Raw genomic sequence first — 26,473 nt, forward strand, 5'->3', positions numbered from 1 at the left:
TGTCAATAATTAACTTAAGATGTTTTAGTCACTTTTTATTTGTCACTTGTAGCGATCTCGCTGATCGATCTTTCTGAGGCCGATTAGTTTGCTTTGCCTGTCATTCAGACCGTAAAAATCAAACACAGAACTGCGACCTGCCCGTTCTTTCTGTTGACGTGGTAACTATCAGTTTGTGTGGGAATTCTCCAGATATTCATGAGGAGAAGTTGGCAAAACTGTGCCACTAAAAGCGAAAAGTCATGCTTGACTTTGCCATATTTGCTGTCACGTTTGTCATCATTTTGGTTGGTGCTGTTCTCTATTTGTACCCGGTAAGTCTGCAAGTTTGAAGTTAGCTTTAGTTAGCTTTCCGTTATGACCAGAACCCTCGTTAAAAAGTGAGGACTGAATGTTTGTTGGGCCACTGCTGATCGGGACCACCTCACACAACATAAATGAAGACCTTGGAAGAATTGTTATAATTGTTTACCCATTTCGGCTTACATACAACACACTTATCATGTACCTAATTCAGTGAAATTCATATGTAATTAATTACAGTGGGCGGTAACGTTTACGTTAAAGTAACATCTTTAAAGAAATCGATGTTGTCAAGTTCTCTATTTCTTTGCTGATTTTCCCGAAGACCTTATTAATTAGTCAGATTAAATAATAGTTTCATACACTGCCTAAGTTTGCCTATTTAGTAAGAATTGAATTGGCCTGTTTTTCATAATGGGATTCATTACAGGTTAACTGAACAGTATTTGACCTAGAAATTATGAATAACTAATATATATAACTAACTCATATGAGGTAAACAGTAAATGTATGAATAAATGTCATTTCTATTCATGTTTTCAGTCATCCAGAAGGGCCTCTGGTATCCCAGGTCTCAATCCTACAGATGAGAAGTAAGTTACCATATTGTATTCTCTTTATTCAATAACAGGATGTTGCAAAGAGTAATTTCCATCCATCCATCCAAACAAATAAAATAGTATGATGCAAAATGGATATTCACTTTATACTCACATCCCTGCTGTCTTCTCTCTCAGGGATGGGAACCTGCAGGACATTGTGAACAGAGGCAGTCTGCATGAGTTCCTGGTCAGCCTTCATCAGCGGTTTGGCTCTGTGGCCTCGTTCTGGTTCGGGGGTCGGCCGGTGGTCAGCCTGGGCTCCGTGCACCAGCTCCGGCAACACATCAACCCCAACCACACCAGTAAGTCAGGGGTTGGATCATGTCTTGAAAGATTTGAAAAAAATGTCATATACTGATCTGCAATCAGAGTTAATATGAACAGCTGGTAAAATGAAAGTGATAGAAAATGGATGGATGGATAAAGAATAAAGAAAACGTTTTATTTAATTTTCTTCTCAGCTGACTCCTTTGAAACGATGCTGAAGTCTCTGTTGGGTTACCAGTCAGGAACGGGAGGCGGGGCCACAGAGAGCGTGATAAGGAAAAAGGTTTACGAGAGTGCCATCAACAACACGGTGGAGAAAAACTTCCCCCTGGTGCTAAAGGTTTGTATCTCTCATGTGAGGACCTACTTACTACTGCTCATCGTTTACACCTTTACCATAAGACTTCCATCCCTGAGCAAAAGAGGTAACCTTGGTATTTTAATCCTGACTTTTACTTTGGGCTTGTCAAAAATTGAGTTGAAGACAGGCGTTTTAGACCTATACCCCTAATATACTTTCTTTTTATAGCTGGTGGAGGAGCTAGTGGGAAAGTGGAAGTCCACCCCAGAGTCTCAGCACACCCCTCTGTGTGCCCACCTGCTGGGTCTGGCCATGAAGACCGTCACCCAACTGGCTCTGGGCGAGAGCTTCACGGACGACTCCGAGGTCCTCTCTTTCCGCAAGAACCACGACGCGGTGAGAAGACAGTGCAGTGCACCTCGTCTCCTTAGATATTTGTCTCATTTTAGTTAAAGCTATAATATGGGATGCTACAGTCCTGCTGGAATGGCTGAATAAATGTTTTTTTCTTCTTCCTGCTCTCCAGATCTGGTCAGAAATTGGTAAAGGCTACTTGGACGGCTCCCTTGAGAAAAGCTCCAGCAGAAAAGCACATTATGAGAAGGGTGAGTGAGGCTTTATTAAAACCAAACGTAATATATGTTGAATTGTTGAAAAAGGGCTGCTCAATTATGGCAAAGATCATAATAGCTATTATTTTGGTCAATATTCAGATCACGATCATTTAATACCCAACTATATATGTACATAAACATTTAAATAAATGCAAATATGTCATACTAATACCAAAAATCTTCTTACATAATAAGCAGTTAATTTTCAGAACATAAAATAATATATACAAATACATATGTCCAAATAAAGATCAAATATGTTGTAGTATACTTCCACAACTTACTGAGAGCTACTACTAATGAATACACATTGTACTAAACTTTTTCCCCTTATACCACTCAGTAACTCAGCAGAAAAATGTCAAAAGTGTCAAGTGCTGCAAAGGAAAGGCAGTGTGTGTTGAATTTATACCACATTAAGACAAAAGAGAGCAGCGTATTATCTCAATTAGCTTGTTTTCATAATGGCTAGGAGCCAAAATCATAATAAAAAATGGATTAAACCTCTAATTCTCTTGAGGATTTATGGAAACTCCCTTATGTTATTCTTTGAGTCTGGTTTTAGTCTCGGGATTGTGTATATGTGTGTGTTCATGTGTGAGCAGCGTTGTGTTTTCCTCTGTTATTGTGCTGTGGAGGAACAGGAGGGAAAGTTTGCAGAGGCTCACACGTGATCCGTGTGTGTAGAGCCGCTCCACACACAGCTTGAAGCAGACAAAGACTGCACAACCAACCTCTTCAGTGTTATCAGGGAACAGCTACTGTCGTTTTAGGGGACCTTCATTGATTTATGTGCCAAGGACAGTTTACAGGGACTTGGCTCTGGCTGGAGTTAATTATGGATGCTGTCTAAAGGGCTGGAGAGAAAGATGGATGCTCGAAATTCAGTGTTTTTAACTTTAAAACCCAGTAATCATGTTAAAAGGTAACTTCCTCTTCCTGTGTGCTCAGCTCTGTCAGAGATGCAGTCCGTGCTGCTGTCAGTGGCGAAGGAGAGGAAGGCTCAGGGGAAGCAGGCGGCATTTGTGGACGCTCTGCTTCAGTCCAGCCTCACAGAGCGACAGGTGAATACTGATGAAGCCACAGACTCTGGTTTAAATTCCAAAAAGGTAACTTAGAGATTGTCGCAGTTCCCCAAAATGAGCTGAAATAACTCCATTTTTTTCCAGATCATGGAGGAATGCATGGTTTTCACTTTGGCCGGGTGTGTCATCACTGCCAACTGTAAGTGACAAAAATCACTCCTCTGACAGATTGCTTATTAAGGGCTGCAATTAACAACTTATAAACATGTCCATTATTTTAATTAATCTGCAAAATGTCACACTATTGTCAGGTTGTACGTTAATACAGTTGGTAGTTCAAAAATCTAAATATAGTTTATCTGTAAGTAGATTTTATTACAAGGGCTTCGCTACGGTTTTTGGTTTCTAAAATGAAAAATATATTTTACAAATTACAGTGCAGGTAGAAAATCAAGAACATAAATATGGAATAGAGAATGACAACAATATTGTGTATGAGTTACTAAAAACAACAAGTTTCCTTCACATGTCAGGAAAATGTGGGGTATTATGAAGCCACTCTATGTCCAGCAATAGCATCTCAGGAACAAAAACGAAATAAAAATAAAGTTTAAATGTAAAATGTTGTGTTTCTGCAGTGTGTATCTGGGCACTTCACTTCCTGTCCACCTCAGAGGATGTTCAGGACAAACTGTACCAGGAGCTGGACCAGGTTTTGGGTTCGGACCCGATTTCATTAGACAAAATCCCTCAGCTCAGGTAAGACCTTTGGACCTCAGTTTATGGCATTGGTCCAATTTGAGTGAAGTAGAGAGATATTGCACCGATTTAATTCAAGGCACATCCAGCTGATGTTGCTGTCTTGTCTATTAATCTGATCACATTCCTGTCTCTGAAAGATACTGCCAACAGGTCCTGAACGAGACGGTGAGGACCGCCAAGCTGACCCCCGTCGCTGCGCGGCTGCAGGCAGTGGAGGGCAAGGTGGATCAACATGTCATCCCCAAAGAGGTATCTGCTTTCCTGCTGCCTGTGGCTCTGCCTGTGGCTCTGTCTGTGGCTCTGCCTGTGGCTTTGTCTATGGCTCTGCCTTAGGCTCTGTCTGTGGCTCTGTCTGTGGCTCTGTGGCTCTGTCCGTGGCTCTGCCTGTGGCTCTATCTTCGGCTCTGTCTGTGGCTCTGGCTGTGGCTCTGTCTGTGGCTATGTGGCTCTTTCTTCGGCTCTGTCCGTGGCTATGTGGCTCTGTCCGTGGCTCTTTCTGTGGCTCTGTCTGTGGCTCTGTGGCTCTGTCTGTGGCTCTGTCTGTTGCTCTATCTTCGGCTCTGTCTGTGGCTCTGTCTGTGACTCTGTCTGTGGCTATGTGGCTCTGTCTGTGGCTATGTGGCTCTGTCTGTGGGTCTGTCTGTGGCTCTGTGGCTTTGCCTGTGGCTCTGTCTGTGGCTCTTTAGTTCTGTCTATGGCTCTATCTGTGGCTCTGTCTATGGCTCTGTCTGTGGCTCTGTCTATGGCTCTGTCTGTGGCTCTGTCTATGGCTCTGTCTGTTGCTCTATCTTCGGCTTTGTGTGTGGCTCTGTCTGTGGCTATGTGGCTCTGTCTGTGGCTATGTGGCTCTGTCTGTGGGTCTGTCTGTGGCTCTATGGCTTTGCCTGTGGCTCTGTCTGTGGCTCTGTCTATGGCTCTGTCTGTGGCTCTGTCTGTGGTTCTATCTGTGGCTCTGTCTATGGCTCTCTCTGGCTCTGCCTGTGGTTCTATCTGTGGCTCTGTCTATGGTTCTGTCTGTGGGTCTGCCTGTGACTCTGTCTGTGACTCTATCTGTGGCTCTGTCTGTGGCTCTGTCTGTGGCTCTGTCTGTGGCTCTGTCTGTGGCTCTGTCTATGGTTCTGTCTGTGGGTCTGCCTGTGACTCTGTCTGTGACTCTATCTGTGGCTCTGTCTGTGGCTCTGTCTGTGGCTCTGTCTGTGGCTCTGTCTCTGGCTATGTATGTGGCTCTGTCTATGGCTCTGTCTATGGTTCTGTCTGTGGCTCTGTCTGTGGCTCTGTCTATGGCTCTGTCTGTGGCCCTGTCTGTGGCTCTATCTGTGGCTCTGTCTATGGCTCTATGCGTGGCTCTGTCTGTGGCTCTATGCGTGGCTCTGTCTGTGGCTATGTGGCTCTTTCTTCGGCTCTGTCCGTGGCTATGTGGCTCTGTCTGTGGCTCTGTCTGTGGCTCTGTCTGTGGCTCTGTGGCTTTGCCTGTGGCTCTGTCTGTGACTCTGTCTGTGGCTCTTTAGTTCTGTCTGTGGCTCTATCTTCGGCTCTCTCTGTGGCTCTGCCTGTGGCTCTGACTATGGCTCTGCCTGTGGCTCTGCCTGTGGCTCTGTCTGTGGCTCTGCCTGTGGCTCTGTCTGTGGCTCTGCCTGTGGCTCTGTCTATGGCTCTGTCTGTGGCTCTGCCTGTGGCTCTGTCTGTGGCTCTGCCTGTGGCTCTATCTGTGGCTCTGTCTATGGCTCTGTCTGTGGCTCTATCTGTGGCTCTATCTGTGGCTCTATCTGTGGCTCTGCATGTGGCTCTGTCTGTGGCTCTATCTGTGGCTCTGTCTGTGGCTCTCTCTGTGGCTCTGTCTGTGGCTCTCTCTGTGGCTCTGTCTGTGGCGCTGTCTCTGGCTCTATCTGTGGCTCTGTCTATGGCTCTATCTGTGGCTGTGTCTATGGCTCTGTCTGTGGCTCTGTTTATGGCTCTATTTGTGGCTCTGTCTGTGGCTCTGTCTGTGGCTCTATCTGTGGCTCTATCTGTGGCTCTATCTGTGGCTTTGTCTATGGCTCTATCTGTGGCTCTGTCTATGGCTCTATCTGTGGCTCTATGCGTGGCTCTGTCTGTGGCTATGTGGCTCTTTCTTCGGCTCTGTCCGTGGCTATGTGGCTCTGTCTGTGGCTCTGTCTGTGGCTCTGTGTGTGGCTCTGTGGCTTTGCCTGTGGCTCTGTCTGTGACTCTGTCTGTGGCTCTTTAGTTCTGTCTGTGGCTCTATCTTCGGCTCTCTCTGTGGCTCTGCCTGTGGCTCTGACTATGGCTCTGCCTGTGGCTCTGCCTGTGGCTCTGTCTGTGGCTCTGCCTGTGGCTCTGTCTGTGGCTCTGCCTGTGGCTCTGTCTATGGCTCTGTCTGTGGCTCTGCCTGTGGCTCTGTCTGTGGCTCTGCCTGTGGCTCTGTCTGTGGCTCTGCCTGTGGCTCTGTCTATGGCTCTGTCTGTGGCTCTGCCTGTGGCTCTGTCTGTGGCTCTGCCTGTGGCTCTGTCTGTGGCTCTGCCTGTGGCTCTGTCTATGGCTCTGACTATGGCTCTGCCTGTGGCTCTGCCTGTGGCTCTGTCTGTGGCTCTGTCTGTGGCTCTGCCTGTGGCTCTGTCTGTGGCTCTGCCTGTGGCTCTGTCTATGGCTCTGTCTGTGGCTCTGCCTGTGGCTCTGTCTGTGGCTCTGCCTGTGGCTCTGTCTGTGGCTCTGCCTGTGGCTCTGCCTGTGGCTCTGTCTGTGGCTCTGTCTATGGCTCTGTCTGTGGCTCTGCCTGTGGCTCTGTCTGTGGCTCTATCTGTGGCTCTGTCTATGGCTCTGTCTATGGCTCTGCCTGTGGCTCTGTCTGTGGCTCTGTCTATGGCTCTGTCTATGGCTCTAGCTGTGGCTCTGTCTGTGGCTCTGTCTGTGGCTCTATCTGTGGCTCTATCTGTGGCTCTGTCTGTGGCTCTATCTGTGGCTCTGTCTGTGGCTTTATCTATGGCTCGGTCTGTGGCTCTGTCTGTGGCTCTATCTGTGGCTCTATGCGTGGCTCTGCCTGTGGCTCTGTCTGTGGCTTTGTCTATGGCTCTCTCTGTGGCTTTGTCTGTGGCTCTGTCTGTGGCTCTATCTGTGGCTCTGTCTATGGCTCTGTCTGTGGCTCTGTCTCTGGCTCTATCTGTGGCTCTGTCTGTGGCTCTCTCTGTGGCTCTCTCTGTGGCTCTATCTGTGGCTCTATCTCTGGCTCTGTCTATGGCTCTGCCTGTGGCTCTGTCTATGGCTCTGTCTATGGCTCTGTCTGTGGCTCTGTCTGTGGCTCTGTCTATGGCTCTATCTGTGGCTCTGTCTATGGCTCTATCTGTGGCTCTATCTGTGGCTCTATCTGTGGCTCTATCTGTGGCTTTATCTGTGGCTCTGTCTGTGGCTCTGTCTGTGGCTCTATCTGTGGCTCTATCTGTGGCTCTATCTGTGGCTCTGTCTGTGGCTCTATATGTGGCTTTATCTGTGGCTCTATCTGTGGCTTTATCTGTGGCTCTATCTGTGGCTTTATCTGTGGCTCTGTCTGTGGCTCTGTCTGTGGCTCTATCTGTGGCTCTGTCTGTGGCTCTGTCTGTGGCTTTATCTGTGGCTCTATCTGTGGCTCTGTCTGTGGCTCTGTCTGTGGCTCTGTCTGTGGCTCTATCTGTGGCTCTATCTGTGGCTCTATCTGTGGCTCTATCTGTGGCTTTGTCTGTGGTTCTATCTGTTCATCCTCTTCTGCTCATGACCAAATAAATACAGCCAGGAAACCAGACAGTAAAATGTGGAGAGAAATGAAAGCCCTTTCTCATTTCTCAGTTTTCCCCTCCTCTACTCCTCGCATCTACTTTGGGTGGGACTAAGACGTGAGTCGAGGAGTCAAGGAGGGGAAAATTGGGAAGCGGGAAAGGGCTAAAGAAATGGAACAATAATAACGCAGGTGAAAGATTAATTGTAAATGGAATAAAAATGCTGTGCTTTCAGACTTTGGTCATCTACGCTTTAGGAGTCGTCCTGCAGGACTCTGAGACCTGGAGCACGCCATACAGGTTCAACATTCACATTTACCTTTAACAATGGCTCTCCATAAGTAACTGCACGGCTGCTCAATTCATGAATAATGTTTTTGTGGTGTTTTGTCAAGATTTATGGGATTTCTCCCAACATATTATTTTTTGGGGCCAAATTGTTTAGATGGTATGACAGCATCACATAGTGGGGTTTATCTTTCAGGCTTCGAATGTTTTTTTGTCCTATTTCTGATTACTGTGACATCCCTCAGGTTTGACCCGGATCGATTTGAGGAGGAATCAGTGAGGAAGAGCTTCTGTCTGCTTGGATTCTCAGGGAATCAAACATGTCCAGAACTCAGGTAAAAACTATAATTAAAACATGTATTCAAACATTATCATCCCTCTGAGCTAATTCTGAGAGGATTGACTGTTCTGACTCCTGTCAGTGACTGCAAAAAGTAAGTCTCCCCCTGGTGGTGTTTCTGAGTTATTGCAGCTTTAATTACCAGGACCTTCAGTGTTCAGTGTTCATGCATAGAGAGTGCTCCACCACAGAGTTGGTTGTCTGAGCCTTGGAGTGGAACTAACAGTAAGTAGAGATGCACTTGGTTTATTTCAGTTGTTTTATGGCACTGTGATCTTTAAGGTGATGTTGAGGCATTTATTTACGCTAACAGTTAGCAAGAGGCTAGTTAAGTTGCTATGGCTAATTTAGTTCATTGTTGAGCTTCATTTGTGGTGAATGAGTGAATTTGCATTTTATTGCTGCCTTTTATATTTTAATTACTTTCCTGTGGGTGCATTTATGTGATATGGTGTGTGTTTACTGGAATGTAATGAGGGTATTTCATGTATCTGTACTGTAATATGTGTGTTCATCTGTGTTGCTGAGAAGATTCAGTAAATCAACCTCAACCAAAGCTACTGGGTCTCTTTTTATTGGTTCGCAATCTGTCAGCCAGGACAGAATATTGACAGTGAGTAGAAGTGAAAAAAGTGTCATCAATAACATTTCCACAATTGATTATTTAATCTCAGGTTTGCCTACACGGTCGCTACTGTCCTGCTCAGCACGTTGGTGCGGCAGCTGAAGCTTCACCCGCTGAAGGGACAGGTGATGGAGGTGCGATCTGAGCTGGTGTCCACGCCTAAAGAGGAAACCTGGATCACCGTCAGCAGAAGAAACTAGAAATAATCTCTGAAAGAAAAGCTGAAAAGTCCTATTTGTAAAAAGTAGTACAGCTAAGTATTTCTTGAATGCTGCAGATCTAGTCTGCTACTTACGTATGTCTTTTTAGATATCATGGTAGTTTACACTTATTGAATTAAAGCCTTCTTTACAATAATGACTGCAGGCTTTTTCCTAACCTGCCAGAATTGTTTGATATAAAGTCATAGTTGCACTACCCTTGCATTTCCATACTCCGGTGCTCTTCTTTTTTTACAGCATTCTGTCTGAGGCCTTAAGCACATTAGTACCTTGTGTATTCACAGGTCAAATTTGCACTTGTTAAGATGTGTTAAAGTAGGGGAAGCTTGATGATTTAATACTCTACAATACAGAGAAAAACAACTTGTTCTTCCAAAAGTTTTTCTATAATTCCTAATCATGCCTTGAGTCAAAATCCCCAATAACATGGGGCGTGTTTGGATATGGCCCATATGGCACTTACACATTTCTTTTCTTTTTAGACACAAATGCAACTTGAATATTATTAAATATGTGTAAAGGTTTTGAAGTGTTTGAGTGATTCCTTTCATTGTATTTTGCCTTAAATTTGCACCAGTGAAGAATGGGAGTGTCACTCATTATAAATCGGTTTCAGGCTGCATATGGAAATGTTTTAATGGATGAATTATTTCAGACGCCGTTTCTGGCAAGAGTGTGTTTCCTCACACGATACAGTCCTGCTGCTCTGAAACCAATTATATGGAGAGGGAGTGAAAAAGGAATAAAAAAAGGATCACTGGGGAAATAACAATTATTCAATCCAACCAAATTCATAATCAGAATACTTTAGTTATCCTGGGGGGAAACAGTTTTCATGGCTATTGCTCTATTATGCATGAAATTAAAGGAAACTAAATAGAATAAAAATATCTATATAAACATAAATATGCTTTATATAAAATGTGCTATAAAGACATACAAATAAAATAGAATAACAATACGAGAATACTGTATGTAAATGTGTATAATAGATACAGTGGTTTAAAGGTAATAAAACAGGTTATTGCTCCAAATGTACAGTTTAAGTAACAATAATATAATACAAAATAATGATCTCAAATGTCATTCATTTGAAGAGTTCCATTATTGCACAGTTTAGGTTAAAACAAATATATATTGACTCAACTGTAAGCTAATACAAAATATGACATAATTAAACCTATTTTGAAAACTACATAAGTATATTTGGCACTAAGGAGTCTGCTTTAATGCATTTCATATTTAGACATTATTAATGACATTATTCATTTCGGGACCCCCTGCTCGAGTCTCCACCGGCTGCGGGGAGAGCCCTGCACAGCCGCCGAGGGAGGCGCCAGAGAGCCGGCCACATACACACACACTGCTCCGCTAAAGATGTGAAAATGGCGGAGCTACAAATGCTTCTGGAAGAGGAGATTCCAGCAGGACGAAGCGCACTACTAGACAGTTTCACCAATTTGGAAAGAGTCGCGGAGTACTGCGAAAGCAACTATGTCCAGGTGAGCTGAGGAAGAAAAGGTGCTGTTTTATTATGTAGTTTAGCGTCCATCACCATGGGGCGAACTGCTGCTAGGCTAGCTGTTGCTAACGCTGCCGATATGATGTTAGCTCCATAGCCTCTGCTAAAGCAAAAACAACCCTTATGTCAAGGCATTTTAAAACGTCATTGTTTCTCCCCCTTGCTAGATCCACGTCAAGTAGCTTTATTGTTAATTATAGGATAATATTTATTTCAATATTACTGTGTGTATGGCTTGAACATCCATCGTGTGCTATCCCGTTAGCCATAGCTTGCTAGCAGCTGCTCGGCATCACAATGGTCTATATAACCAAACAGGCACCGTGAAAATCAAAGTATCCGCTCAATGCGGGGTCAGTTAGTGCCACAACAGGTGCCAGCTGATCAGAGATATAATGGGAGATGCAGGACGTGATATCAAGCTAGATTAATGTGACATGAGCTGTGGTTTGACAGAAGATTAACCGCCGTGACAATATTACCAACAACCACTGATTTATGATGTTGGGCTGTGAGTTGCTCTTACAGATGCATAATGTATGGCTTTCAACGCCTGGAAATGCTGAATCCAAAGCCTACACTGCTATTATGTCTCGTCTTCACTTTGGGAACACAGTGTAATGTTGTATTTTGGCTTGTGAGTGTGATCACTCCCATTCACAGCTTTTGGATGTGTAGTATCCTGCAGGTGGGTGCAGTTTTGGTCACCTGAGCTTTGAGTCATCCCATACTTAACAGGCGTGTGATCACAGGGAGTGATATTTGGGACCACAGTGTTAGCAGGGAGAGGTGTTGACAAGGTGTGATACTGAATTTGACATCCTTGATGAACAGGGCTGATCAGGTCTGACAGGTTGACCTGTGAAGGCCCTAGGATGCTGGCAGCCTGCTGTCTGGCAGTCTGCCCTGGATTTATCTCACCTCGGCTGTCAGATGGGAATTACCACTTGTAGATGCACAGAAGTATTTGTCCGAGGGATAATTCAGGGAATAATTCACTTCTAATTCCCATCTTGGTCCTGACATGTTTGTAGAACCAGGTTTCTTGCAATCAGAAAAGTAGGTTAAGAGGAATGTGCCTGATGGTGCCTACATAAACTCAGTTAAACACTGTCCCTACAATTTTAGTAGAGCCATATTTACATGAAATATAAATATAACAAAAAACTACGTACAGCATAAGGTGACAAAATACTCGTAAAGATATTATAAAATAAAATATGGGGGGTATTGGTATGAAAAGTGGAAAGCTGTGCAGATATTGAAAGAGGTTGCTTTGTGTACTATGTGCAGAATTCAGAGGGTTGTGCAGGACTGACAGTATTCAAATGAACGTGATGCTCAGAGGTCAGGTTGTAATGGATACTTGTTGCATTTGTTGTTGGTTTTCATAATAAAAAGCGTTGTGGCCAGGATACAAAGATGTCATGTTGCATTTTTAACAGCCGCCTGAGCAGGACGGTGACGTTTGATACAGATTTGGGATGTGTATAGGGACAGTAATCATGTGAGAAAGGTTGTTAGGATGCATTGCACCCTGGACCATTTTCAACCACTGGGAGACAACACATCTGTGGCTGGATTTCCTCCCAAAGTCATCACAAACCCCCTCGGAGCATCCATATGCAATACAATACATGTTTATTGTCAGACAGGCTGGAAATCTGTCTCAGGCTCACGGAATAACAGAATAAAAAACAGACCAGCGGTGAGTCACAACAAACACACATCACCTTAAAAGGATCTCGGTCTGTGGCTTAGTTCCCGGTCACTTTCGACAGTGGCATTAATATGATATTATATCATACTTGTTTGTTAATTACACACACATTTTGGGAAAATAAACTGAATTTGACTTCTACGATACAGTAAGAGAGATGCTCCCCTTTTGTTGAAATACATAATAATGCATATATTCCTCCTCAATCGTGGATTTGAGTCCTTTTTAAACAGCTATCACATATGTTTAGCTACATTTACTTTATGTATTCATTTGGTTTTGTTGTCTTTATTTATTTATCCTTTTTTTCAAAAAACCCTGGCCTTTAATCCAAAAAATAAATGTAATGAGAATGACATGATCAGTGGATCCTATTAGGAGTGTCTGTTATCAGCCAGAGGTGACCAAGTGACATGAAATACCCTGATGGATTTTCTTCGATTGGATATCACTCAGGATTTCAGTTTTATGTGTCACAGCAATCCCTTTCATAAGGGAGTTCCATCGTGTGATGCACAGTTTAAATCATTGAAAAAGACTGCCCTTTTTATAGGATCGTTAATTCGCAATGGCCCTAGTTGGATGTATTGCAATGAAGAGAAAAATGGCCCCCAGAAATGCAATTAATCACAGATGACACTGTGAGAGGGGTTAATCTTCCTTTAGCTTCCACCACTAACCTCAGGCATTTACACTTCCACTGTGGCTAGCAGGGTGCTGGTGCATGCATCCCTCCTCTCCTTCCAGGAATCCTATCAGCAGTCTATTAGCGTGTGTGGCCAGTTTATCAGTTTACCTTCTGTGCTCACAGGTAGCAGCGGCGGCTACGCTCCTGACTTTTGCCACATAACCCGTTTGTCTTCATACTGCGCTGCGCCCTGCACATTCCTATAGATCTGTTTGTATGCACACTGATGATTGGTTGGATTCGATTGCAAATGTATATTGCACACATGAAAGAGAAGCGACGGCTCAGCTTGGATTTATTCTGCTGCCTCTTTATTCAGTTTCATAACGATTTAATCGCCCATTTTTCTTACTGGATTGCCTCTACTGTGATTGACAGACGTGAACAGATCCTTCCCATTTCCTGAGAGATGTCACTCGCAGTAAATTTGTAATTATAAATTGAAAAACACACACTAAAATCAATCAATACATCAATATCCAATCACAGAGGCCGCTGTGACCTGGCGTATTGAGTTGTAATCAATCGACTGCTGTTCTGTGCACACAGGTTTAGAAATGACCTGTCCCCTTCTGATTTTCATCATCAATTAAGCTGTTGTTTGGAATAAACAATTAAGACGTCAGAAATAATGACAACGTTTATCTTGAGAAAGTATTTATCAAATGAAATGATTTGCTCTTAACTTATTTCTAAGATAATTTAAAATGGTTTAATTTGTAAAACTATGAAGGTCAGTATACCATTCAATTCCTAAACAAGTTGTTTAAATAAATAAATGATGGATTTATCATTTTGGCTATAAAATAAGATAAGAAAAAAGATAACTATAAAACAAATGAATGCTGCAGAATCCTCCCATTTCCAAGGCGTGAACCATCCACCTACTTTTTTGCAATCCATAGAAAATAGTAGTAAGTACTATTCTGTATTCTCAGCCTTCCTTGCTGCGCTACAGCCACATTAGAGTATCGCTCGGCACTTTGATGCTCCTGTTGGTGTGCCCACGCTGCCTCAGAAGTCTCTCCGCACTGACTGCAGCTCCTTTACTCGCTGTTCCCTTCCCGTTGCCACAAATTGCATCGTGGTTCCCGTGTTTTCATCTGCCAGCTATTTAACTGTATCTGCTCCGAGTCTGTGCTACAAAGTTATTTTAGGTATTCTAAATCAAATTAAACCCTGTGATGTATCGGTGTCTTTTGCATATTATAAAATGCCTCTCTCCTTTCTCTCCTTCAGTCTCCAGACAAGCAGAGGGCGCTGGAGGAAACCAAGAACTACACCACCCAGTCTCTGGCCAGCGTCGCCTACCTGATCAACACGCTGGCCAACAATGTGCTGCAGATGCTAGACATCCAGGCCTCGCAGCTGCGCCGCATGGAGTCCTCCATCAACCACATCTCACAGGTACGTCACTGATAGCATCATCGCACCGGCCAGCACAAAAGACGACTCCACATTTAGGCTTTGAGGTGAGGCACTAGGCCTTATATGTTTAAACATTAGTCTCCCTTCCTCTGCCACTCAGACGGTGGACATCCACAAAGAGAAGGTGGCCCGACGAGAGATCGGCATCCTCACCACCAACAAGAACACGTCCCGCACCCACAAGATCATCGCCCCCGCCAACCCCGAGAGACCCGTACGCTATATCCGCAAGCCCATCGACTACAGCTTCCTGGACGACATGGGCCATGGAGTCAAGGTGCTTATTTTCCACCAATTTGATCAAATAGACGTAATTGTGTGAATGAATTGCTGCTAATGGAATGGAAAGGTCTTAATTAAGCTCTGTTGTGGATTCAGAAACGGGGTTATGTTTGTGTTGTGCGATAACTGGGGTTATTTACAGCTGGAAATCTAACAGAGGACTTTTAAAGGCCAGCAAACACGATTGGGTTTTGGAGCCAAGTAATGTTAGACAAACCTTTCATCAGGGCTGGAAATGCACGTCGGGGAGGACATGAATTCAGCTAAATCAACTGCAAATCTGTCACCTGCCACTGCTGATCTTTTTATTTGATAATGTTGGCTGACTTTGGAAAGCCACTGACTTTCTGAACAAAGACAAGTTTGTCTTCCAGAAAATCAAACCCTCAGCTTGGACCCTACAAAGGTCTAAAGAAGAAGAAATTCCTCAGATTCTCACACTGATCCATTGTTGCCTGGGTCTACCAGCCTGGCTTTATGTGCCACATGCATGAATACTTGTTTCCCCTCCTGCTGCACTCACTAATCCTCTGATTTCTTCTTCTCTCTCTCTCTTCCTGCTTGCCTAATTTTTCTTTTAATCAACTGTAGTGGTTGCAAAGGTTTAAGGTAAGACTTTCAAAGTGAGAGCCTCAAACGCAGGAGACTTTGCTTGATATGTTTGCTTCTTATTGAATTGCTGTGGCAGTTTTTCCTTTTTATTTTGGTTTTTCAAAGAGTTTGTTTGCTATTAAGGGATAACTTTGATATTTTGGGAATATGCTGAGATGCTTTTTTGTTGAGAGGGAGATATTTAAGCATACAGACTCGAAACAGCTAGCCTGGGTCTTTCAAAAGGTAGCACCTCTAAAGCTCGCTAACTAAGATATCTTTTTATCTGTACCATTTGATATAATACTGTGGCGACAGGTTGAATTCAACAGATTTGTTTTTATTCATTAAAAAAGAAAATAGTGTTAATTGGTGAGTTTTAGAGTTGCTAATTGGTGGATCTTAGCACTTTTAACAGTCTTTATGATAAGCTAACATTTACAAGCATGGTTTCAAATATTCTCCTCTAAATAAATTTAAATCTGAAAAAGTCAAACTCTCTTTGGAAGATGTTGTGATGGTTTTTCTTTGTCTGTTTTAATCGTGCCCTGTCCCTGAAGTCCGCTGGGGTTAACCTTCCACTCTGTTCCCCTCCTTTAGGCCAGTGCTCAGAACATGAAGGCAGGAGGCGGGGTACTCCCTCGCACAAACCCCCCCACACAGAAGCCCCCCAGTCCGCCACTGTCGGGGAAAGGGACCCTCGGGTATGTAACGCTGGCGATGGACGTACGTAGAGAGTTGTGTCCGGCTGTAGCCTCCGGAAGTTAACCCCCACCCTCACCAGGCCGGGTTGCTCCCAGTTTCATCATTAGACCACTTCTTGTTTAATTAGTGTCTTTTGGGTGGTTTGAAACACCAGTGGTTGATCTCAGCGCAGTGGTTTTCTTTATTCCAGTTTTTCCTCTGCTGGTAAAGAAGGTCTCTCTTTTTAAGAAGCGTCTCAGCCTAATTTGTTCTCCCTTTCTCTCCACATAAAGGATGGATATTCACATCAGACAGCATGCTTATTTTGATCTTTTAGGGTTTCCTGCATGCAAAAATCCCTAACCCTAACCCTTGAAGCATAGAAAGCCACCATAGATCGGACTTATTTACTTTATGCTTTACTTTTGGAGCAGCAGACGGCTGGAAAGGGAAGATGTGTTTGCTCAATGCTAGCCTCTAAAAAACCAAAGATTAAAAAAGCTTAAGATTCCAAGACAAAGGAAAGAGAGTTGAAGAGAATTTCTAGTTGTTGTTTCAATCTTCTAAATGATGGCTGTTTTTGCACAACAAAACAACAAATGTTCACCTTATTTTTAGGAATGTATAGACCCTGCCGTTCAGAGACAATGCAGCTATGCTAACAGTTTAGCTTTAGTCGTTCTTTCCGGCTAAAAGGACTTTTAAAGCAATATTTGTATACAATCAAACACTGTTTTAGACCAAGACACAAATAAGTATGAATAATGTGTGTGAAAGCTCATGGTCCAGGAGTCTCTTTCTGTGTCTGACTGTTGAAGGTGTCTCATGTCCCTCAGGGCCTCTGATCACGCCGCACATACATGTTGTGTTGGCATCACCCTCAGGACCTTCCTGGGTGCTGTTTGTGTTTCTGTCTGTCTATCTTTTGGGTGTTTGAGTGTGTCCAACTCTTGCTGTTCACCTTCAGAGAGGTGTGTGTGTCCATCCCTTCAAGAGGCATGCCGATCCACCACAGCTCCATGATGCAGACATCTTACTTTTGTTTATTTTTCAAATTGACTTTCTGTGTGTGACCCAGCCCGCCCACTCTGTGCTGCCCCATATTCCTCATAGCAGCGTTTTTGCCATAGCAACAGTGTTCAGAGATGGGTCACCGGTCGACATGGCAAGATCCAGATCAATAGCTCTCAGGGTTGTGTTTTTGTCTCACCCTGTGGGGCTGAGGACTTCCTCAGACATCGCTGCTGTCGGGTTAAAACACTTTCTGTGTTTTTATTTCATTTGTCTGCTCAGAACATAGGCAGGGGTTCGAAGTCATCAAAATTACTGAAGTTAGGACTACATAAGCTCTACACAAATACTTCAGAATTTATTTTGGGTATAGGTATTGCATGAGAAGAGGACAGCACTTCAACCCATAATTGTGACGATAAAACTACAATTATTATCACATTTAAAAACAGCAGTGAGGTGTTAACCCTTCTTATAACACCACGCCCTTAAAGCCAGTTAAATCCCTTAAATGTGATCTCGCTGAAGTTTGCCAAAACAAATCAACTCAGTCCAAATTTAAAGTAACCAAATGCTTTTTATGCACTTCTTGAAATAGTTCCAGGTGCGATTTTGTAGCACAATAATCTATTATTCAATTTCTATGACAGATTTGATCCGACAGCAGTGCCAGTGTTTCCTCCCCCCTGCTCCACTTCTGGATTCACCCCCACCGCTCCGATGATCACCTGTCATACCCCGTTTTTTAAGTTTGCACTTTTTTTTTTTTCTTGCTCTCCTCCCCCCTCCTCCTCCTCCCCCACATTTCTCTGTGGACGCCCCCCCCTCTCCCTCGCCTCCTGTCCTCCTGACCCTCTCGCAGGCGCCACTCGCCCTATAGGACGCTCGAGCCGGTGCGTCCACCCGTTGTCCCTAACGACTACGTCTCAAGCCCGACGCGCAACATGGCGCCCCCCCTGCAGAGCCCTGCACGCACTGCATCCGTTAATCAGAGGAACCGCACGTACAGGTACCCCCCTCCCACTTGCCAGCATGCCTCTCTACACTTCTTAAACACACCCAGTTTTCCTCTAACTCCTCCCCTTTTCCTTCTCTCCTCTGCTACACTCAAAGTGCCAGCCTTCCCCTTCTCGTAATCTCAAATCACTTCTACTCCCTTCTTTATTTTACAAAGTTTTACCAACTTTTTCCACAAGAACTACTGCTGCAAGGGATGGCCCACACAGAGTGGTGCAGGAATGAGTCCTTAAATGTGGAAATGAGTTAGAATTTACCCCCTACCACTGTGTCATAAAGACAGTAGATAACAAGCGACTCAATAAGACTACTAAGACTAACATTAGCCTTTAGCTTAGCGACGTAGCCATGTGACTCATTCATAGCCCTAACTGAGCTTTTTTACTTCTTCTACATTTACGCTTCAGAAAGTGGTGATAATATATATATACATACAGTGGGGCAAAAAAGTATTTAGTCAGCCACCAATTGTGCAAGTTCTCCCATTTAAAAAGATGAGAGAGGCCTGTAATTTTCATCATAGGTACACTTCAACTATGAGAGACAGAATGGGGGAAACAATCCAGGAAATCACATTGTAGGATTTTAATGAATTTATTTTAAATAATTGTGGAAAATAAGTATTTGGTCAATAACAAAAGTTCATCTCAATACTTTGTTATATACCCTTTGTTGGCAATGACAGAGGTCAAAGGTTTTCTGTAAGTCTTCACAAGGTTTCCACACTGGTGCTGGTGTTTTGGCCCATTCCTCCATGCAGATCTCCTCTAAAGCAGTGATGCTTTGGGGCTGTCGCTGGGCAACACAGACTTTCAACTCCCTCCAAAGATTTTCTATGGGGTTGAGATCTGGAGACTGGCTAGGCCACTCCAGGACCTTGAAATGTTTCTTACGAAGCCACTCCTTCGTTGCCCTGGCGGTGTGTTTGGGATCACTGTCATGCTGAAAGACCCAGCCACGCTTCATCTTCAGTGCCCTTGCTGATGGAAGGAGGTTTTCACTCAAAATCTCACGATACATGGCCCCATTCATTCTTTCCTTTACACGGATCAGTCGTCCTGGTCCCTTTGCAGAAGAACAGCCCCAAAGCATGATGTTTCCACCCCCATGCTTCACAGTAGGTATGGTGTTCTTTGGAGGCAACTCTGCACTCTTTCTCCTCCAAACACGACCAGTTGAGTTTTTACCAAAAAGTTCTATTTTGGTTTCATCTGACCATATGACATTCTCCCAATCCTCTTCTGGATCATCCAAATGCCCTCTAGCAAACTTCAGACGGGCCTGGACATGTACTGGCTTAAGCAGGGGGACACGTCTGGAACTGCAGGATTGAAGTCCCTGGCGGCGTAGTGTGTTACTGATGGTAGCCTCTGTTACTTTGGTCCCAGCTCTCTGCAGGTCATTCACTAGGTCCCCCCGTGTGGTTCTGGGATTTTTGCTCACGGTTCTTGTGATCATGTTGACCCCACGGGGTGAGATCTTGCGTGGAGCCCCAGATGGAGGGAGATTAGCATTGGTCTTCTATGTCTTCCAGTTTCTAATAATTGCTCCCACAGTTGATTTCTTCACACCAAGCTGCTTACCTATTGCACATTCAGTTTTCCCAGCCTGGTGCAGGTCTACAATTTAGTCTCTGGTCTCCTTTGACAGCTCTTTGGTCTTGGCCATAGTGGAGTTTGGAGTATGACTGTTTGAGGTTGTGGACAGGTGTCTTTTATACTGATAACCAGTTCAAAAAGGTGCCATTAATACAGGTAACGAGTGGAGGACAGAGGAGCCTCTTAAAGAAGAAGTTACAGGTCTGTGAGAGCCAGAAATCTTGCTTGTTTGTAGGTGACCCAATACTTATTTTACAGAGGAATTTATAATGAATTCTTTAAAAATCCTACAATGTGATTTCCTGGATTGTTTCCCCCATTCTGTCTCTCATAGTTGAAGTGTACCTATGATGAAAATTACAGGCCTCTCTCATCTTTTGAAATGGGAGAACTTGCACAATTGGTGGCAGACTAAATACTTTTTTGCCCCACTGTATGTAAAAAGACATTTAGGTAAGTGCAAAGTAAACCTGTTAGCTACAGATTTTATTTTATGCAGTATTAAAAAATGTTAGCGTGGCTAATAGTATAGTCGTTAAATAGGCAGCGTCGCCCCCACAGTCCTGTCAAACCAATGTCAGCTCATCTCCCAAGACTCTTTCAACCCAAAACCCAAGTCACAACTCATGAGTTTGGATTTAAAATCAACATGGAAACGTACGTCATTTGCGCCCCTTCTGTTGGTAGCTACATTTCCCCAGCTGTCCTCTTTATCCGCCCTGCTCCTTTTCTTCATCCGTCAGCCACAAAGAATCATTCCTGTGTGTCTCCACGCTTCCTCCTCTCTCAGCGTGTCATATCTTCTGTCTCGTGTCGCTCTCTGTGTCTTGTGTCCTTGGCGAGGCTTCTTTTTTTATCACTGTGACATAGCCATTTCAAAGGCATTACAGCTTGTACTAACGCATCGATGCTCTTGAGGGTGCCACATTAATAATGTGCGTTATTGGGAAGGTTTCAACCTGGTACAAGGGAAAACATGAACAATATAGAGGTTTTTATCGGGGATTCACAGATGTAGAGTAACATTTCACACAGCTGCATTTCAACAGAGTCTGCACGTTACCATTAGGAACTTTTCCAAAAGAATGGGTGAGCACAATCTGCTCACGGAGCGTTCACGGCAGTGTGAGTGTGTGACGGTGTTTCAGAGTGTTTGTTGTGCCCCCCCCCCCCACACAGCAGTGGGAGCAGTGGAGGCAGCCACCCCAGCAGCAGCCGCAGCAGCAGCCGGGAGAACAGTGGCAGCGGCAGCGTGGGCCTGCCCATCGCCGTGCCGACCCCAGCCCCGCCCAATGCCTTCCCAGGTAACGCACACGTCCCGTCTCCACTGTGTGTGTGTGTGTGTGTGTGTGTGTGTGTGTGTGTGTGTGTGTGTGTGTGTGTGTGTGTGTGTGTGTGTGTGTGTGTGTGTGTGTGTGTGTGTGTGTGTGTGTGTGTGTGTGTGTGTGTGTGTGTGTGTGTGTGTGTGTGTGTGTGTGTGTGTGTCCAGGATAGAGTGGTGCAGGAATGAGTCCTTAAACGTGGTTGCAATATTCCAACCTTTTAAAAGAAGGAATCCCGTTCATTTTTGTGGAGGGAACTTCCGGGTGGTCCTGAAACCCCCCCGTCCCTGCATCACTCTGGTGTGTGACGACTATGATAACATGAGGATCTGTAGGACTCCTTTCCTCCCTTCTCACTCTGATCTGCTGTTGACCCGCCCCACCTCTCTTCTCTCCTTCCTTCAACCTCTCGCTTCAGCCCCCGTCCAATCTAACCCGGCCAAACCTCCCCCCAACACTGCCACCACCCCCGGACCCCCCACTACCGCCCTAGACGGCCCCCCACAGGCCCCTAACCCACCTGTAGAGACCCCGCCTGTCCCCCCGCCCCCTCCCCAGCTCCCTGCCTCTGCGGCGCCCCCCAACACGGGCCCTGCTACTTTCGGCAACCCCGCACCAGGTGAGTGTTACCTCGGGTCTGCTGCTTCCCACCCCACATCCATGACGCATGAGCTGTGTGCTGAGACGCCTCGACTCTTCGTCCGTGTTTTCATTTCCTCTTTTGTTGTTCATGTGTGGCTGGATGTTGTTGTGATCCATCATTGTGCAGTGCTGCTGTACAGGGAAGCAAATCATGCAGAAATGGCTAATTTGATGTATTCATTCCTCATTCCTTCCCATCTGATTTGGTCAATATTATTTTCATTTCATTTTTTAATATTTTCAAAAATATATTTTTCCTAATATTTATAATTATTAATTTTTTGGATCTCTCCTGAAACCTCTCCTCCTCTCAGGTGCTCCTCAGTTCTACAGCATGAACCGCCCTGTGCAGCCCCCCCAGCAGCAGAACTCACAGGTGGGGGGGTCTCTGCCATACCGCCGCCCTTCCTCCGTCACCGGGCAGCCCAACATGTTCCAGAGCCAGCTCAACGGAGGGCCACACTTCGCCCAGAACCAAGGTACCGCTTACATGAGTGTGCACAAGAAGAGAGGTTATACATCCAACAATAACAGGACGTTCTGATGTAGGGTTTTCAAAATAAAAGACCTTTAAATCTCCTACATGAGGAATATTTTCCAAAGCATTTTGAAATAATAGCTCATTACAACACGCACCTCCACACTCTTCTCTTTGTCTCTGTCTGTTGTCCTCCAGTCGTCACTCTGCCTCTCTGTTTTTTAATACTTCCACAGGTGGGAAGAAACATAAATAATGATGGATTACTCAACTCTAAAAATCACCATACATGTTGCATTTGTTCCTGTTCCTCTTCTGTGCTCCTCATGTCTTTGCTTCTGTCTGTCTTCCTCTTCTTCTTCTCTGTGTACTGACACTGTCTGGTGATAGCAGGCCCACTCGCACCCCCTCCCCCCTCCATGCAGATCACCCCCCAGCTGCCTCTGATGGGCTTTGTGGCCCGTGTACAGGAGACCAGTAAGTGGCTCTGAGTCTCTCAACCCGCCCCCCCTTGCATGACCACCATTTAGTTTAAATCGTGTCCTAAAAAGTCAGTCAATGGTTTGTCCTTTTTTGGGGGGGAGGGAAGTTTTCTTATAAATGTAAAGCAGTGATCAACCTCCAACATCATCTGCTGCCACTACATGTAGGTGTCCATGTTTCTCCTTTTGGGATATTGGACACCTGGCCACCTCCTGTTTATGATTCTATTCGATTGATTTTAATAATTAGATAAAAAGATCTAGTTTTTAGGAAGTTTTTTGATAAAGATGTTGAAATGGACTTATACAAAGACACAGGGGTAACTTCCTGTGTCTTTGGCAGTCGATGTTGGTGGTTAGCCACAGATGTGAAGCTGGTTCATGAGCATGATTGAACTTCAGTGCATATGTTGTGTGCGCCTTGTCTCTGATTTCTCGTGGGAATCCCTTTTTGATTTCCTTCATGTGCACGTTGATCCAGTGTGTGTTTGCTCCTGACATTCAGTACAAGTAAACACTCCCTCCTGTAAAAGCTGCATCGAGCATGGCCTGTGGATGATCCCTGACTTCCTGTGTGCTTCCCCCCCTCTAACTCTCCCTTTTTATTCTCCCCACCTGCCTGAAAACGATTTCTAGTCGCAGACGTGCCGCCTCCACCTCCACCTGCAGAGGAGCCGGTGTTTGAAGAGCCCACTCCTCCTCCTCCACCTCCGGAGGAATACGAAGACGACGAGGAGGAGGATGAGGAGGAGTCGGCGGTGGTGGAGTACAGCGACCCGTACGCCGAGGAGGACCCGCCATGGGCCCCGCGCACCTACCAGGAGAAAGGTCTGCGAACACCACCCAATACCAAGAGAGAAATCGGCATTCACACCTACACCATGATGTTTTAATATGAATTCCCCCCCTCTGATTTCCCCCGCAGTGGTGGCCATCTACGACTACGCCCGAGACAAAGAAGATGAGCTGTCGTTCCAGGAGGGCGCCATCATCTACGTGATCAAGAAGAACGACGACGGCTGGTACGAGGGCGTGATGAACGGCACCACGGGCCTCTTCCCCGGCAACTACGTCGAGTCCATCATGCACTACGCCGACTGAACAGTCCCCCCCCTCTATCAAGGTGCAAGAGGAGGAGCGGGTAGAGCGTGGGAATGGGAAGGGAAGGGGGAGGGAGGGGAGACGTGGGTTAAAGGTCAAAGACTTTGAACAGACAGAGCATGATCACCTCCGGACGAGAAGAGGAACCGAGACGCGTTTTTTAAAGAACATGACGAACTGACCGTCATTCTCATAGGCGCATTGTAAAACAACTCTAGAGATACCCTCCCCGTCATATTACTTTATTTTACTTCACTAAATAACGACTGGACGCCGTGAGAGTTTTGCTTTACATTACGAAGCCACTCACAACATTGATTTTGCTTCTCTTTTTTCTCCGTTTACCATTTTGCCCTTATTTTAAAGTATATTTATTTGGATTTTGTAGTGGGATATACGGTGAGCAGGTAGAGAGGGGTTTAGTGGGGCGCCGCAGCCTCAGACTAAGGGCTGGAGGAGAATGCCTTCATGTGTAGATTTTTCTCCTTAACACTCCAGAGACCTTTTTAGGATCTATACTCTATAGATAGGTATAACGCAACAACGATATCCTCGGTGGGGGGAGAACTGTAGTTTCTGTTCTTGAGGTACCTCTACGCAGAGCGTGCCAAAGCTGACATTCATTAGGAAAAGCACATCATATGTCTTGAGATTAAAGTGAAAAAAAGACGTCGGGAAGCCCCAAGAGTGCTTTAAACCCTTTTTTTTAACCCTAATTTGGATATTCTGCGTCAAATGACTGCGAGGTTTAGCTCCGAGGTCGGCCCGCGTGCATTTTCTAAGAGAAGGAACGGTCATCCGGCCCTCAGATGAGATTTGCACGACGTCCTGAATTTAGAAGTCTTACTCTGCAGCTCCAGTTGTGAAAACGTTTATCAGCGACGGACGAGGCTAGTCATTTGCAGTGTTCATGTGCATTTGAGAGGAAGCCATTCTTTTAGCCGTTTTTACCGGGGTCCAGACTTTGCTTGCAGAGCGGCAGACTGCATGTTTCCACGAGGAGGAAAAAAAAGTCCTTTCTTTTCTGCTCTGATTAATGTCTTAATATTTTTAGATATGGTGTGGTTTGGTTTTTTGATATTTCACCCACGATGCATTTAGGTCATTTCTCAGATGCTTGTGCCATATTGAAGTGCGTGTCGCTGTTCATCACTTCATTCGCAATAAACTTGGCCAGCTAGGGTGGAACTACAAATCTTATTTTCTCTCTTCCGTTTTCCCCTCCGAGTTGTTTTAAATCAAAAGCACATACATTTGTAGTGAACAGGTATAGCAGAAGAAATAATATATATGTGAGATGTATTGCGTCCTCAAAAACAGGACTTATTGAATATGAAAAGATGCCAGCCGTTGTGTTGAAATGGTTTTAAGCCCCCTCTACGCCGTCAGTTTATGCGTAAAGTTGGGTGTTTGCGAGGGCTCAGTGCTTGTACTTATGTCAGAATCTTTATTTTCTATTAAAAAAACAACAAATAATAACAAGTGGGTCTGTATGTGAGTCTTGCATGCCATTGTATCTGTACTGGTGTCCCAAAAACCTACGTGGCGAGATCACCCATTGTTTAAAAAGACAAGCATCTCAGACCCGGAAACACCAGCCTCATCCAAAGAGACTGTACAACTAAAATCATGCTGAAGCGGGAGGGAGGGGAGTGGAGGGACGCGACTTCCTCCCCCCACCCTCTGACTGGTGAAAAATCTTGTTTTTAAGCTGCTAGTGAATCCTGCGGACAACGCTAATGTAACACTCCGGATCGACTCCTGTAACTCTCCCTGACACTAAAAACATTCAGATAAAGAAATACCACGGCGGTGGGTCTGCAGGATTCACAGCTCCCTGGAGTCACCCCCCGGGATGTCCGGTTTAACAGTCCATAATGCCATTGTGTTGCACAGTTAAAAGTTGAATTGCAGAAGTATCATATTTGTAAAATCATGAGAACAAAGACAATAAAGTTATTGAGATTTATCGCTGTAGTAATGCTTGGTTCTTGTTTTTATTTATCTATTAGAAGGTCTGGCTTTTGGGCAACATTACTCCATCACTCCATTCATTTGACAACATCAGGTTATTTATGATATCAATTTGGTTATCCCATGTTTAATTCCTTATGTCCACCAGAGGGCCTCGTCCAGCTGCTGTCAACATGTGAGTTAACTTCATGTGTGCATTGACAACAAGCTGACTGTCTTTAAACATGTTGCATTCCTTTATTAACCCTTAGATGCACGAGTGACTGGACCCTACACTCTTCCATAAGTGGGTCAAAAATGACCCATATTAGAATCAATGTGTTTTTATGCCTTTTTTGTCAATTTGGTTAAGAATAATCACTTGTATAATATTTAGTATTATATTTAGGACCACACAAGAATGATTTCATGTTTGAAATATCTTTATTTTTCACTTTTTAACATTTTTGAAAAACAATATTACCCAGAACAGCAATAGAAAAATGTCAACATCCATTGTGTGTGTTTGTGTGTGTGTGTGTGTGTGTGTGTGTGTTTCTGTGTGTGTGTGTGTGTGTGTTTGTTTGTGTGTATGTATGTGTGTGTGTTTGTGTGTATGTATGTGTGTAACTGTCCAGTCATTGACAGTTCCTCTCTCTTTTCCCTGTTTTGCCTTCTTATCTCATCACTGTATGCAGTTCAGACAAACTACCTGTTTCTGGCTGTGATCATTGCACACAGGTACATTGCATTTCCCACACCTATTGTTGATTTTGCGATCTTTGTTACTTGGGCAGATCTGACACCTCTTTCTCTTTGGTTGGCCCTGTCTGCATCTTTCCTGTGGCTGGGTTGTGGTTTTG

General features: G+C 44.6%; 2 protein-coding genes across 12 annotated transcripts; both read left to right on the forward strand.

Annotated features, from left to right (window-relative positions):
• Window positions 1-33: 33 nt before the first annotated feature.
• Window positions 34-9,615, forward strand: LOC134861008 (cytochrome P450 20A1). Its single transcript, XM_063877964.1, has 13 exons — window positions 34-314; window positions 847-896; window positions 1,041-1,207; window positions 1,367-1,512; window positions 1,702-1,869; window positions 2,000-2,078; window positions 3,039-3,151; window positions 3,257-3,311; window positions 3,751-3,871; window positions 4,012-4,123; window positions 7,853-7,917; window positions 8,151-8,240; window positions 8,920-9,615. Exons 1-13 carry the CDS (start codon window positions 243-245, stop codon window positions 9,068-9,070), a joined length of 1,389 nt encoding a protein of 462 aa, XP_063734034.1. The 5' UTR covers window positions 34-242; the 3' UTR covers window positions 9,071-9,615.
• A 789-nt stretch (window positions 9,616-10,404) lies between these two features.
• Window positions 10,405-25,626, forward strand: abi2b (abl-interactor 2b). Of its 11 annotated transcripts, none has more exons than XM_063877661.1 (11): window positions 10,405-10,593; window positions 14,261-14,428; window positions 14,550-14,726; window positions 15,323-15,340; window positions 15,923-16,026; window positions 17,880-18,026; window positions 20,815-20,936; window positions 21,911-22,075; window positions 22,465-22,551; window positions 23,193-23,384; window positions 23,482-25,626. In XM_063877661.1, exons 1-11 carry the CDS (start codon window positions 10,477-10,479, stop codon window positions 23,655-23,657), a joined length of 1,473 nt encoding a protein of 490 aa, XP_063733731.1. In that variant the 5' UTR covers window positions 10,405-10,476; the 3' UTR covers window positions 23,658-25,626. The 11 variants fall into 11 exon arrangements, with proteins under 11 accessions (XP_063733731.1, XP_063733730.1, XP_063733737.1 ...); XM_063877660.1 differs by having other exon boundaries at window positions 10,406-10,593; window positions 20,812-20,936; XM_063877667.1 differs by lacking the exon at window positions 17,880-18,026 and having other exon boundaries at window positions 10,406-10,593; window positions 20,812-20,936.
• The last annotated feature ends 847 nt before the right edge of the window (window positions 25,627-26,473 follow it).

Source organism: Eleginops maclovinus, chromosome 24 (assembly GCF_036324505.1).
Source record: "Eleginops maclovinus isolate JMC-PN-2008 ecotype Puerto Natales chromosome 24, JC_Emac_rtc_rv5, whole genome shotgun sequence".
Taxonomy (NCBI): Eukaryota; Metazoa; Chordata; class Actinopteri; order Perciformes; family Eleginopidae; genus Eleginops; species Eleginops maclovinus.